The 15,108-nt window shown below is 39.2% G+C and overlaps 1 protein-coding gene across 1 annotated transcript; it reads right to left on the reverse strand.

Moving 5' to 3' along the window:
• Positions 1-1,805: 1,805 nt before the first annotated feature.
• Positions 1,806-3,014, reverse strand: LOC122906935 (PHD finger protein 24-like). The gene is given in 3 exon segments (XM_044249442.1): positions 1,806-2,102; positions 2,104-2,456; positions 2,459-3,014. Coding segments are annotated over 3 exon segments (1,206 nt in total).
• Between the last annotated feature and the right edge of the window lie 12,094 nt (positions 3,015-15,108).

Below are 15,108 nucleotides of genomic sequence, written 5' to 3' on the forward strand. Positions count from 1 at the left end.
AGTGAGAGTATAGTTGTATCATGTTTTTTAATCCATTTTAGATTGTTTATTACATTTACATATAATGTAATTACTGTAACATTAAGAATTACATCTGCCATTTTCCTGGTTGCTGTATTTCTTATGTCTTCACCCATTGTTCCCATTCCTTCATTATTGCCTTCCTCTGTATTTGATAGATTTCTTTTTTTAGTATACCATTTTAATTTCTTTGTTTCTTTTACTATATGCTTTAGAATTAACTTTTTTTTTAATTTTTTTTTTAATTTTATTTATTTCTTGGACAGAGACAGATCACAAGTAGGCAGAGAGGCAGGCAGAGAGAGGAGGAAGCAGGCTCCCTGCTTAGCAGAGAGCCCGACGCGGGACTCGATCTCAGGACCCTGAGATCATGACCTGAGCCGAAGGCAAAGGCTTTAACCCACTGAGCCACCCAGGCGCCCTAGAATTGTTTTCTTAATGGTTGTCCTGGTTATTGTTATTAGCATGTTTACAGAAAACAATCTAGTTTAGATTAATACCAATTTCTTAATTAATTTATTTATTTGACAGAGAGAGAGATCACAAGTAGGCATAGAGGCAGGCAGAGAGTGAGAGAGAGGAGGAAGCAGGCTCCCCGCTGAGCAGAGAGCCCGATGTGGGACTCGATCCCAGGACCCTGAGATCATGATCTGAGCCGAAGGCAGCGGCTTAACCCACTGAGCCAACCAGGTGCCCTAGATTAATACCAATTTAATTTCTTTGCAGAAACTTTGCTCCAGTATAGCTCCATTCACTTCCTTTACTTTGTGCTATTATTATCATATATATTACATTTTTATACATTGTAAACCCATCAACACAGTTTTAAAATTATATAGCTGTGTTTTAAATCGTATAGGAGAAGAGAATTGCAATGAAAAATATCTATTTATACTTTTATATTTACCTATATACTTTTATAGTAAATACTAGTGCTTTTTGTTTCACTATGTAAAACAAAGGTATGTCTAGTGTTAGACTGAAATACTGTCCTCATTTCTTGGACACAACTACTAGCAACATATTCTCTTAGTTTTTGTTTTTTAGAAATATCTTGATTTCTCTTTCATTTTTAAAAATGGTTTTGCAGATGTAAGATTCTTTGTTAATAGTTGTTTTTTGCTTCTTTCTTTGTTTTCTTTCAGCACCTTGGATAATGTCATCTCAGTGCCATTTGGCCTCTATGGTTTCTAGTGAGAAGTCAGTCTTTACTTTTATTGAAGATCATATTTTCATATTTTCTTTCTCTTTTTCTTTTCTTTCTTTCTTTTCTTTTTTTTTTTTTTTTTTTTTTTTTTTGGCCAGAGACTTGTCTATTGGAAATCAGAACTGGCCAATAGAAGAAGTGAATAGAGACCCCTCTCATCTCTACCAGGAGCTTCACAAAGGGAACTTTGGACCTTTCCAACCAAGAAGAACCAGCTCTCTGAAGGCATGGACAGTGTGGCGCGTATGTGCGCGTGTGCATGTGTGTGTGTGTGTGCGCGCGTGTGCGCACATATGTGTGCAGTGGCAGGTGCAGTCTATGATGTGAGGACAGGGGGGTGGCTCCGGGAGTGGATACTGCCACAGCTCCCAGGGCTTTTCCCTGCAGCAATGCATATACTGCCTCTGTTGTGAGGGGAGCCGTGATTTCAGTTCCATAAAGCTTAGTGGCAAATTTGAGATGCTGGCAGTGCTCCATCCCCACAAGTCTCAGTACCAGAGGATGTTGGGGGAAAGAGGGAAAGAGAAAAAGGAGAGGAGGGAGACCATTGTCCCCGACTGAGCTTCTCTGCTCCATGCTATCCTGGGGGTTTCAGATGAATTGCTGCACTGTTGGGGCGAGCAGCCAAGATGTAGACAACATTCTCCCGCAAGAATGTAGGCCAGTCCACAAATCTGGATTCCTGCTCTGTGGGCAGCAGAGCCTTGTCCTGACTCTTGCTGCTGCTGCTGCTAGCTGGGCTGCTGTCTGCTATGGGACCCGCATGGCTGATGCTGACACTGCAGGAAGGAGCCTCTGCAAGGCGTTTGCAGAACCAAGAGTGCTGGGCTGCATGGCACTCTGCCTCACTGATAGTACTCCAATTGCCCCGGGCGGGCGAGGAAGGTGGCCCGGGCTCGTTCCCGTTCCTTGACTGTCAGAAGCCTTAACAGAGAGTTCTGGGGACGCAATTGCTGCAGAAGTAGGAGGGACTCATGGGACAAGAAGTCAGACCACTCTATGTGTCCTCGATGTTCAGGGTGCAGGGCTGCAAACTGGCGGGCTGCCTGTTCCTCTTGCTCCTCGCTTAGAGCCCTGTTACTGTCCCCCCGCTTTGCTGCTTGGTGGCGGTAGCGCAGGAAGTCCTCCAGTGTCAGGGAGCAATCAGGAATGACTTGACACTGCTGAAAGGTCTCTGTGAGGCTGTACATTTCCTCCTCAGTTAGCAGCAAGTTGAGATTATCACAGTATGGCAGCTCCGGCCAGGTTCTGCGTGGGCTGTCTCAGTCACCTCTGCCACGCTATCTCCTTGGATGTAGCCCATGCGGCGCAGACAGCCCTCGTGGAAAACCCTGGTACAGATCCTGCATGGGAAGAGGCTCTCAGCTGTCCAGACCTCACAGACGTCACACAGCTCATCGCTGACAACAAGTTCTCTGGGCTCCAAGCAGGTATCAGGAGGCTTGTCATCATCCAGCTTCCGGGTGGGGCGGGTGAAAGCCGGCGGTGGGAACCGATTACTCCTATCAAACTCCTCCGGCTCCGCTCCACGCCCAGCTCGGAGCCTCTCCCAGGCTGCACGTTTGGTACTGCTCTCTTCTTGCAGCTCTGGGGTACTTGCCTCTGCTTCCTTCTCCTCCTGGACCTCCTGGACAGAGCCCTCTCCAGTGCCTCGGCGGGACCCTGGAAGCTCACCGGTGCGCCGGATGGAAGGCCTGTCCCGTAGTCCATCCTTGAAAGCAGACACAGCCAGGCTCACCTCCTGTACCTGCTCTACCGTCTGCCGCTTGGACATCAACACCCCCATGGCTCGGGACCGTCAGGGTGCGGGACGCGGGTCCGGGCCTGGCGGACTCCGCACGGCGAACCCCGCGCAGCCCATGGCCGCTCGGGAGCCCGCGCGCTGGGGCCCAGCGCCGGGAGCAGGCGGCGCGGGCGAGGATCATATTTTCTATTGCAGGTTTCAAGATTGTCTCTTGTCCTTTCCTTTTGACATGTTGACTATGAAATGTTTGAGCGTAGGTCTTGTTGATTTATTGTACGAGTTTATTGAGCTTCTTGAATTCTAAGATTAATTCTTTTTGTTGTTGTATCTGGAGAGTTTCTAGCCATTATTTCTTAAGATATTCCTTCTGCTCCTTCCTCTCTCTCCTCTCCCTCTCTTTCTCCCACGTTTCCCTGCCACTCCCTCCTTCTCTCTTTTTCTGGGACTCCCATTTTACATGGTGGGGATGTTGGATGGTGTCCCTCAGGTGTCTGAGGCTCTGTTAATTTCTCCTCATTCCTTTTGCTGTTTCCTTCTCATGCTGGATAGTTTCAATTGACCTGTATTCAGTTCATTGTCTTCAAATTAACTGATTCTTTCTTCTGTAAAGAATAAATATATTATTATATTCATATTTATATTATTATAGTTATATTATATAAATAATAAAGATATTATTCAGACTAGAGAAGTTTTTCATTTTAGTTATACTTTTCAACATCAGAATTTCTCTTTGATGTAAAATAATAGGGGTGCCTGGCTGGCTCAGTCAGTACAGCATGTGACTCTAGATCTCTGGGTTGTGAGTTTGAGCCCCGCACTGGGTGTAGATCATTACTTAAAAGTAAAATGTTTTACAAATAAAAGGAATAATAATTTATATCTCCTTATTGTTATTCTCTATTTGATGAGACATCATTTGCATACTTTCCCATAGTTCTTAGACATGATTTCTTTCAGTTCTTTCAACTTATTTATTATAGGTGATTTAAAATCTTTGTCTAATAAATCCAGCTTTTGGTTTTCCTCAAGGACAGTTTCTGTTAACTGCTATTTTTCCTGTTTATAGGCTATGCTTTTTTGTTTGATTTTGATCTCTCTCTCTCTCTCTTTTTTTTTTTGTCAAAACTGGATATTTATGATAATTTGTCTATTCTAGAAACCAGATGCCCTTCTCACCTGGATTTGTTATTGTTACTTGGGTTGTTGTTGTTGCTATCTGTGTTTTAAGTGATTTTTCTGTAAAGTCTGTTCTTTGTTGTGTGGGCACTGAAGTCTCTGTTCTATTGCCTTAGCAGTCAGCAAATGATTGATGGGAGGTTGAACTAAGAAGTCTCTCAACCTTTGCTGAGGGGTTCTGTATATTTGTTGGGGCATTCCCTTAGTGCTCCACCAGGCAGTTTACAATCCTCCCTTAGCCTTAGCCTTCACTTTCTGCTTGCACAGAGTCTCAAAGTCAGCCAGAAATGAGAGCTCAGAGCCTTCTCAAGTCTTTCACGGTCATGCACTAAGCTCTTTGCATGTACATGAGCCTCTAGAATCCCAGGAATGTGTTGAAGTTCTTCAGGGTTCCATGTGGATATCTTAATTCTTCAATTTTCCCTTTAATTTTTGTTTGTTTGATCAGTCTCTCATTAGCCCCAAGCGTTAAAGTTCCCTCCAACAGCTTCAGTGCTAACTAATTGTCTCTGATTTTCTTTAGTAAGTGCTCAAAAGTAACAGTTTGCACAGAGGCAGCTCTTGAGTCATGAAATAAAATGCCTTGAAAATGGAATCGTTTGGTGAGATGCTAGATAGGCAAATATTGACAGTCCTTTAGGTATGGACATTTCACGGAATTCTAAACCTACCCCAATCCTATATATATTGATAGGCTGCTAGTTTATCCAGCTACCAAAGTGGTGAGGCTCTTTGTTTTCATTGCTACTCCAGAACCTGATAGGGGAATGGGATTAAGAGAAAAATGAGATAACTAACTGAAGTTAATTTGCAGAATTGGGAAAAAGATGATTTTGACAGTTTTGCCATTGTTACTATTGCTTTTATTCCACCATTCCAAATAGTAAGCTATACTTTTTAAAAGACAAATGCCATATGATTCCACTTATATGTAGAATGTAAAAAACAAATGAATAAACAAACAAAAAGCAGAATCAGACCTATAAATACAGCAAACAAACTGATGGTGGCCAGAAGGGAAGTGCTGGGGGTGGGGCAGGGATGAACAAACAAGGAGCGTGCGAAATACAGGCTTCCAGTTATGGAATGAATAAGTCATGGGAATAAAAGTTACAGTGTAGGAAATATAATCAATGATATTGTAATAGCAATGTATGGGGACAGATAGTAGCTATACTTGTGGTATGGAAAGCATAATGTATACAGTTGTTGAATTACTATGCTATTTTCACCTGAAACTAATGTAATGTGTATTCACTATAGTGAAATTAAAAAAATTAAAAAGTAATTCAAATAGTAGAAATAGAACAAAAGAGTGTTGTAAATAAGGTTTCTACCCTAAACACCTCGAACCTGGATCCCAAACAGAATATTTTTTTAAAGACTGTGTATTTATTTATTAGAAAGAGACAGCAAGAGAGTTAACACAAGTAGAGGGAATGAGAGAGAGAGAGAAGCAGAGAAGCAGGCTTCCTGCTGAGCAGGGAGCCCAATGCAGGGTTTGATCCCAGGCCCCGGTATCATGACCTAAGCCGAAGGCAGATGCTTAGCGACTGAGCCACCCTGGTACTCCCAGAATATTAACTAGTGTTAACAGTTACTGTGTGTCTTTCATAAATACATGCCTAGAGAAGCATGTATATATATAGTCAAAAGATCTGTTATTTCCTTTTATACATACAGAAATATACTCTGTACTCTATTATTCACCATTTTTTTAAAACTTGGTAATTTACCTTAGATGTTGCTACATAGAGCTATTTCAGTTTGTTGTTGTGGTTGTTTGGTATTCTAAGATGAATAGTCCATTATTTACACATTTTCTGGTAACAGATACTTGGATTGGTCTACTATTTTGTTATTTCAAACAATGATGGGATGAACACCATTGCATTTACATCTCTTTGACCATGTGTGCTATTACTGAAGGATAAGTTCCTAACTATGAAATGTAAGGTGTGTTTGTTTTCAGATATTGATGGATGTTGGAAAATTGCCTCCAATGATGTTTCATCAGTTTATACTTCTGTTTCTGGTAAAGGAGAATGCTGTTCTCCTCATTGCCACATTGGATTATCAAGTACATTTTGCCAATTTCAAAGATGAGAATTTCTCCTTATTGTTTTACTTTTCTTCTCTTATAATACCTTTTCACATATTTCATATATTCATATATTTGTGAGTCTCCTTCGCCTCACACACAGCACCTCTTTTCATATCCTTCTCTCATTTTTTTATTGAGTTTTAATTTGTAATGCTCTTTGAGAGTTAGAGTCGTTGGACTTTTGGTCTGTTTTACATATTACAAATATTCTTTTCTCTAGCTGATTATCGGTCACATGGTGTGGTTTACAGTACTTTTTTCTTTGTTAATTTTTTTTTAAGTAGTCAGATTTTCCAGTCTTCTTCCTATCTGTATGTCCTGCTTAGAAGGGCATTTGTCTCTTCTCAGTTTATAAAAATTTCATCTCTTATTTCTTCCAGGAACTTATTGTTCCATTGAGTTATTTATTTGGGTGGCTTATTGTTTGTGAGTGCTAACCAGGTGTCCCTACATCATTCCTCTCTGATTTAAAATGCCACTCTTCTCAGGTACTAAATTCTTTGATGTAGAGAGAATATTTCTGGACTCTCTATTCTTTTCCATTGATTTCTTTGCCAATTTGTCCTTGCTGTAGTGCCAACATTTTAATGGGTATTTTTCCGTATGACCTTTAGAATCAGCTTGTCTATTTCTATTTCCCTCTTGAGGAAAAATTTACGTTGTTAGTTTTGTTAAAATTACATTAAAACGGGTGCCTGGGTGGCTCAGTAGTTTAAAGCCTCTGCCTTCGGCTCAGGTCATGATCCCATGGTCCTGGGATTGAGCCCCACATCGGGCTCTCTGCTCAGCCGGGAGCTTGCTTCCCTTCCTCTCTCTCTGCCTGCTTCTCTGCCTAATTGTGATCTCTGTCAAATAAATAAATAAATAAATCTTTTTAAAAATTACATTAAAACAGGAATCACAGATTTTTGCTCCTATCAGAATCTTGTGAAAAACTTTCTAAAACATAGTTTGTGGGGCCTCACCTTCAGAATTTCTAATTCACTGAGTCTGAGTTGAGGCTTGGAATTGGTGTATCTAAAAATTCAAAGGGTGATGTTGATGCTGCTGGTCTGGGACACCTCTACTTTTGTGAAGTGAAAGTGTATTCATTTTAAGATAGTTGTTATCCTTCCAATATTCATTCTAACAGCAAGGTATGTTATTCCATTTATGTTCTATTTTCTTAGTAGAGTTTCAGTGTTTTCTTTATATTGATACAACTTACTGTTTTAAATTTATTCCTCTGCAGTTTCGGTTTTGTTGCATTGTAATAAAGGTTAGTTTAGGGGCACCTGGGTGGCTCAGTGGGTTAAAGCCTCTGCCTTCGGCTCAGGTCATGATCCCAGGGTCCTGGGATCGAGCCCCGCATCGGGCTCTCTGCTCCGCAGGGAGCCTGCTTCCTCCTCTCTCTCTGCCTGCCTCTCTGCCTGCTTGTGATCTCTGTCTGTCAAATAAATAAATAAAATCTTTAAAAAAAAAAAAAAAGAAAATGTTACTAAAACTTTTTCCACTCGTGGCTTAAAAAATGTTTCCTTCATGTGATTCTAGGGCTGGAAAAATTAGTTGGAATAATTAGTTTTTCTAAAGTATAGAAAAAACTCTGAAAACTTGCAGGCTTCACTAACATGTATGAGGAATTACTAATATCAAAGATGGGTTACATTCAGATAGCTTGAATTTTGGTTATATATGTAAATTTAGAGACCAAAGGACATTCCTAGGAAGGGTGAAAATGTAAATTGCAGAGGCAAACGGTGAAGGGATGAATGAAGACTAACGAAAAGATACTTTAACTTTTATAGAAAGTAAGCACCTTTCCGGACCATAGCATATGCCCCTATGTTTTATTGCCTAGACTGAGGATTTCTGAAGACTACTTTTAAGATATGCAAGATAGGGGCGCCTGGGTGGCTCGGTGGGTTAAGCCGCTGCCTTCGGCTCAGGTCATGATCTCGGGGTCCTGGGATTGAGTCCCGCATCGGGCTCTCTGCTCAGCAGGAAGCCTGCTTCCTCCTCTCTCTCTCTCTCTCTGGCTGCCTCTCTGCCCACTTGTAATCTCCTCTGTCAAATAAATAAATAAAATCTTAAAAAAAAAATAAAAGATCTGCAAGAAAATTTTAAAAATTCAGCCTAAATATTTCTGCAAATAGTATAATCCAAATTAGTATTTCCCAATCAGCCTAGTATCTTTTTCCCTCTCCTTCTATTGGTAAAAAAAATAAAATAAAAAGAAATGGAGAACACATGTTGTCCATCCTGTTCTCCAATAGTAGGAACATACTATGCTATAGGTGAGAATTTTCTTATTTACTGTGGTATGCAGAATACGAGTTCCCCAAAGATGCCTATGTTCTGATCTCCAGAACCTGTGAGTATGTTACCTTACACAACAAAGGGGAATTAACGTTACAGATAGGGTCAAAGTTGCTAATCAGCTAACCTTAAAAGAGGGAGAGTATTCTAGATTATACAGGTGGGCCCAGTGTAATTACAGGGGTTCTTTAAGATTTTATTTATTTATTTAAAATTTAAAAAATTTTTTTTAAAGATTTTATTTATTTGACAGAGATCACAAGTAGGCAGAGAGGCAGGCAGAGAGAGAGAGAGAGGAGGAAGCAGGCTCCCCGCAGAGCAGAGAGCCCGATGCCGGGCTCGATCCCAGGACTCTGGGATCATGACCTGAGCCGAAGGTAGAGGCTTTAACCCACTGAGCCACCCAGGCGCCCCTTTATTTATTTATTTGACAGACAGAAATCACAAGTAGGCAGAGAGGCAGATAGAGAGAGAGGGGGAAGCAGGCTCCCTACTGAGCAGAAAGCCTGATGCAGGCCTTGATCCCAGGACCCTGAGATCATGACCTGAGCCGAAGGCAGAAGCTTTAAACCACTGAGCCACCCAGGTGCCCAATTACAGGGGTTCTTAAAAGAGCAAGAGGAGTGCAGGAAAGAAGGTGAAATATATTTCATGTGATCAAGACTCATTCTGCTCTTGTGGCTTTAAAAATGGAGGAAAGGAACCATAAGCCAAGGAAGATGTGCCATCTCAAGAATCTGGAAAAGGAAGGTTCCCCCAAAGAGCCCATAGAAAGGAATGCAGCTGTGCCCAGCCTTAACTCAGTGAGACCTATACAAGGTTACTTGACCCTATACAATAACAGGGTAATAAAAAGCGTTGTTTTAAACTATAAATTTATGGTAATTTGGTAACAAATAGGAAATTAATGCAATTATGAAACTATTATGACAGAGTACTCACTGATGCTTCCTCTTTTTTTCTTAAATTATTAGCATTTGTCCAAATATCTGAAAGGTTAACTTTCTTTCCCCCAATTAACAGCAAAATTGTTGGAAGTTGAATATCTCAGAGTTCATTTAGGGCAATACTTATCCGGAAATCTGGTCTATCTGCAAAGTGACTGAGGACCTCATTGGCATATCACCCTGGAAAACAGCTGAGTCAGCATTAAGATTAAGAGCTTTGGAGTTGGAGGCTCAGAGACCTAAAACCTCTGCTAGGACTGAATATGTGACGTTGGATAAGTTATTTACTCTCTCCTCTTTTTCCCCATACTAGAACTTAAATCATAAGGTTATGGTGAGGATTACGTGAGAGGATATATGTATAGCACTTAGCATGGTTCTAGCCCATAGGCAAAAAAAATCATAAAATGAAGATACAGATTCTCAAAAAAAAAAAAAAATTCGTAGTGCCTTTCATCCTAAAAGCAAAAAAATCTAAACAGCTCAACTGTTCACAAAGGCATAAATACAACAATTGACATTCATAATGGCATTCATAAATTATCCAGTATAAGGTTTCTTAACAATTCTTTTAAAGATCTTTAAAATATGTGAATGTTGGTGTTTAAAGTGGCAAGATTTTTGTACCTCAAAAATTTATTCATGTGGAATTTACATCAAGAGTGTCATATGAACAAAACATTTATAAGGTATATTTTTACTAGGACTCAAACCTTAGCTCCTCCACTTTTTGTTCTTCTATAACATATGAGACACTTCATCTTACTTACCCTACTTTTCTTCTATAAAATTTGGATAATAGAAGAGCTACTTGGTAATGTGGTTGGGAAGATTAGCGATAGTACATTTGAATCACCCCCTTGAATACACGATTGTTCAGTAAGTGGTGGTTATTCGTCATTGTTATTTTGTGATCCTCTAAAACTGCATTGACTGAAGTCAGTAGTGACCTAATTATGAAATACTCTGGGTCTTTCTCTTCCTTTATTATAGTTTGTCTTACACTGGATACTACTGAACCTCTTAAAATTCTCTCCTTTCTCCTTTTCTGGTGGTGTTCTTACCCTTTTTTTTTTCCAGGTTTTTTTTTTAAATTTTTTTATTTATTTGACAGACAGAGATCACAACTAGGCAGAGAGGCAGGCAGAGAGAGAGGAAGGAAAGCAGGCTCTCCGCTGAGCAGAGAGTCCAATACGGGGCTCGATCCCAGGACCCTGAGATCATGACCTGAGCCGAAGGCAGAGGCTTTAACCCACTGAGCCACCCAGGCGCCCCTTTTGCTTATTCTTCTTCCTTTGCCCAAACCTTAAATATTGGTGTTTCCCAATTTCTATAGCTTTTCAAATTTTTCTTTTTCCCGTGCACATTGTTTATGAGTATGATAATGCTTCTTATACTCGCTGAAACCTTTTCCCTGAACACCAGTTGTATTGCTCAGAGACCTCTTTCTTTTTTAAAGTGAGAGAAAGGAATGCATCTTATTTACGAGTTTGCTTCATTTATAGCCTTAAGTATTTATATGGTATGTGGGTATGCATTTGTATTGTGACTTTAATCCAAAAACATTAATTAGATGGGTCTTTTCCAAATCTTTAATCTCTTCTAATCTGTTGGTGCCATTCTTCTGCATGTCACTGTCCAGTTTTTTCCAACACCATTTTTTGAAGACAGTGTCTTTTTTCTATTGGATATTTTTTCCTGCTTTGTTGAAGATTAGTTGACCTTACCCTTGTGGGTCCATTTCTGGTTTCTCTTTTCTGTTCCTTTGATCTATATGTCTGTTCTGTGCCAATACCATACTGTCTTAATGACTGCAGATTTGTAATAGAGATTGAAGTCTGGAATTGTGATGCCTCCAGCATTTCTTTTCTTTTTCTACATCACTTTAGTTATTTAGAGTTTTGTCTGGTTCCATACAAATTTTATAGTTGTTCGTTCTAGCTCTATGAAAAATGCTGGTGTTATTTTTGATAGGGATTGCATTGAATATGTAGATTGCTTTGGGTGGAATAGACCATTTAACAATATTATTTTTTCTTCCAATCCATGACATGGAATGTTTTTCCATTCCTTTGTGCCTTCTTCTGTTTCTTTTATATGTGTTCTATAGCTTTCAGAGTATAGAACTTTTATTTCTCTGGTTAGGTTTATTTCTAGGTATCTTGTGGTCTTTGGTGTAATTGTAAATGGGATTGATTCCTTGATCTCTCTTTCTGCTGTTTTATTATAATTGGTGTATAGAAATGCAGCAGATTTCTGAATGTCCATTTTATATCCTGTGACTTTGCTGAATTCATGGATCAGTTCTAGCAATTTGTTGGTGGAATCTTTCAGGTTTTCTACATAAAGTATCATGTTGTCTGAGAAGAGTGAAAGTTTGTCTTCTTCTGGGCTAATTTGGATGTTTTTTATTTCTTTTTGTTGTCTGATTGCTGAGGCTAGGATTTTCAGGACTGTGTTGAACAATAACAGTAAGAGTGGACATCCCTATCATGTTCCTGACCTTAGGGGTAAAGCTCTCAGTTTTCCCCATTGAAGATCATATTAGCTCTTAGTCTTTTGTATACAGCCTTTATGATGTTGAGGTATGTTCTTCTATCCCTACATTCTTTTAGTATATGTGCTGCCGAAGCGAGCACTTCTATCCCTACATTCTTGAGGGTTTTCTTCGAGGAGGATGCTGTATTTTTTTCAAATGCTTTTCTGCATCTGTTGAGAGGATCATATGATTCTTATCCTCTTATTAATGTGGGGTATCGTGTTGATTGACCTGCGGAAATTGAACCACCCCTGTAGCCCAGGAATAAATTGCACTTGATCTTGGTGAATAATCCTTTTAATTTACTGTTGAAATTGATTGACTAGAATCTTGTTGAGAATCTTTGCACATGATCATTGGCGATATTGGTCTGTAATTCTTTTTAATGAGGTGTTTGTCTGGTTTTGCAATCAAGATGATGCTGGCCTCATAGAATGACTTTGGAAGTTTTCCTTCCTTTTCTACTTTTTTAAACAGCTTCAGAGGAATAGGTATTAATTCTTCTTTAAATGTTTGGTAGAATTCCACTGGGAAGTCATCCAGCCCTGGACCTTGTGTTTTGGGTTATTTTTGATGATTGATTTAATTTCTTTGCTGGTTATGGGTCTGTTCAGATCTTCTATTCCTTCCTCTTTCAGTTTTGGTAGTTTATATATTTCCAGGACCTTACCCTTTTCTTCCAGATTTTTGGCATATAATTGCTTATAAGATTCTCCTATAATTATTTGAATTTCTTCATTAATGGTTGTGGTCTCTCTTGTTTCATTTGTGATTTTATTTATTAGTGTCCTTTCTCTTTTCTTTTTGGTAAGTCTGGCCTAGGGATTTAACAATTGTGTTAATTCTTTCAAAGAACCAGCTCCTACTTTCATTGATGTGTCCTACTTTTTTTTTTTATACTAATATATCATTTATTTCTGCTCTAATCATAGTTATTTCCCTTCTTCTGCTGATTCTGGGCTGTATTTGCTGTTCTTTTTCCTGCTTCTTTAGGTGTAAGTTAAGGTTGTGTATTTGAGACTTTTCTTCTTGAGAAGGCTTATATTGCTATAAAATTCCTTATAACTGCATTTGCTGCATCCCAAAAGTTTTGGACTGTTGTGTTTTCATTTTCTTTTGCTTCCAATTATTTTTTTTATTTCTTTAATTTCCTGCTTAACCCATTCATTCTTTAGTAGGATGTTCTTTTACCTCCATGTATTTGTGGTCCTTCTAAATTTTTTCTTGTCGTTGACTTCAAGTTTCATAGCACTGTGGTCTGAAAATATGTATGGTATGATCTCAGTCTTCTTGTGCTTGTTGAGGCCTGATTTGCGATCCAGTATGTGATCTCTTCTGGAGAATGTTCCATGTGCACTCAAAAAGAATATGTATTCTGCTGCTTTAGGATGAAATGCTCTGAATATGTCCCTTAAGTCCATCTGGTCCTGTGTGTCATTCAGTCATTATTTCCTTGTTGATCTCCTTAAGATGATCTGTCCATTGGTGTGAGTGAGGTGTCAAAGGCCCCTCCTACTATCATATTATTATCAATGAGTTTCTTTAAATTTGCTACTAATTGATTTATGTATTTGGCTGCTCCCAAGTTGGAGGTATAAATATTTGTAACTGTTAGAGCTTGTTGGATAGACCTCTTTATTATAATACAGTACTCTTCTTCATCTCTTACTACAGTCTTTGGTTTAAAATCTAGTTTTTCTGATGTAAGTATGGCTATTCCAGCTTTCTTTTGATGTCCACTAGCATGATTCATTACCATGGTGTCCATTAGCCTGGTCCTCCACCCCCTCACTTTCAGTCTGGAGGGGTCATTTGTTTTAAAATGAGTCTCTTGTAAGCAGCATCTTGGTGGGTTTTGTTTTTTTTTCTTTTTTAATCCATTCTGAATCCGTGTGTATTTTGATTAGAGCTTTGAGCCTATTTACATTCAGAGTAATTATTGATAGATATGAATTTAGTGCCATTGTATTACTTGTAAAATTGCTGTTCCTGTAGATTGTCTGTGTTCCTTTTAAAAATGGTTTAAAAAAGTTCCTGTCACTTTGGGTATCTATTTCTGCTCTAAGAATCCCTTTTAGTATTACTTGCAGAGCTGGTTTAGTGTTCATGAACTCCTTTAGTTTGTGCTTATCTTGGAAACTCTTTATCTTTCCCTCCATTCTTAATGGCAGCTTTGCTGCTTGGCTGTGTGATTTTTCCCATTCAGCGTGTTGAATATATCATGCTGCTTATTTCTGGCCTGCTACGTTTTTGTGGACAGGTCTGCAGCTAACCTTATGTGTCCACCCTTGTAGGTTAAGGACCTTTTGCCTCTAGCTACTTTCAGAATTCTCACTTTATCTTTTTTGTTTTGTGAGTTTCACTCTAATATATCTTGGTGTTGACCTGTTCTTTTTGGGTTTTGAGGGGAGTTCTCTGTGACTCTTGGACATAAATGCCTGTTTCCTTCCCCAGATGAGGGAAACTGTCAGTTATAATTTGTTCAAATAAACTTTCTGCCCCATTTTCACACTTTTATTCTTCTGAGACTCCTGTGATACAGATAATATTGCACATTGTTGAATCACTAAATTCCCTAAGTTTGTATTCATGATGTTTTCTATCCCTCTTTTTTTCAGCTTCATTATTTTCCATAATTTTAACTCTGTATCACCTATTTGGTTCTCTGCTTCTTCCATCCTCATTGTGATTACATCCAGTTGGTTCTGCATCTCAGCTATAGCATTTTTATTTCAGCATGACTAGTTTTATCTCTGCAGTGAGGATTTCTCTGGTGTCTTCTGTGCTGCTTTCAAGCCCAGCTAGTATTCTTATGACTGACATTCTAAATTCTTGTTCAGATCTATTGCTTATATCTGTTTTGAGAAATCCCTGGCTGTGATTTCTTCTGCTCTTTCTTTTAGGGAGAATCCCTCTGTCTTGTCATTATGTCTAGGTTTCTGTCTTTTGCATGTCATGAAAGAATGTTATGTTTCCTGCTCCTGAGAGTAATACTATATTAAGAAGGGGTCACTCACTGTCCAGGGTCTTGCACTTCAAGAAGTGTTTCTGTTGTATGCTGTGTGCTCTCTG

Source organism: Neovison vison, chromosome 5 (assembly GCF_020171115.1).
Source record: "Neovison vison isolate M4711 chromosome 5, ASM_NN_V1, whole genome shotgun sequence".
Classification (NCBI taxonomy): Eukaryota; Metazoa; Chordata; class Mammalia; order Carnivora; family Mustelidae; genus Neogale; species Neogale vison.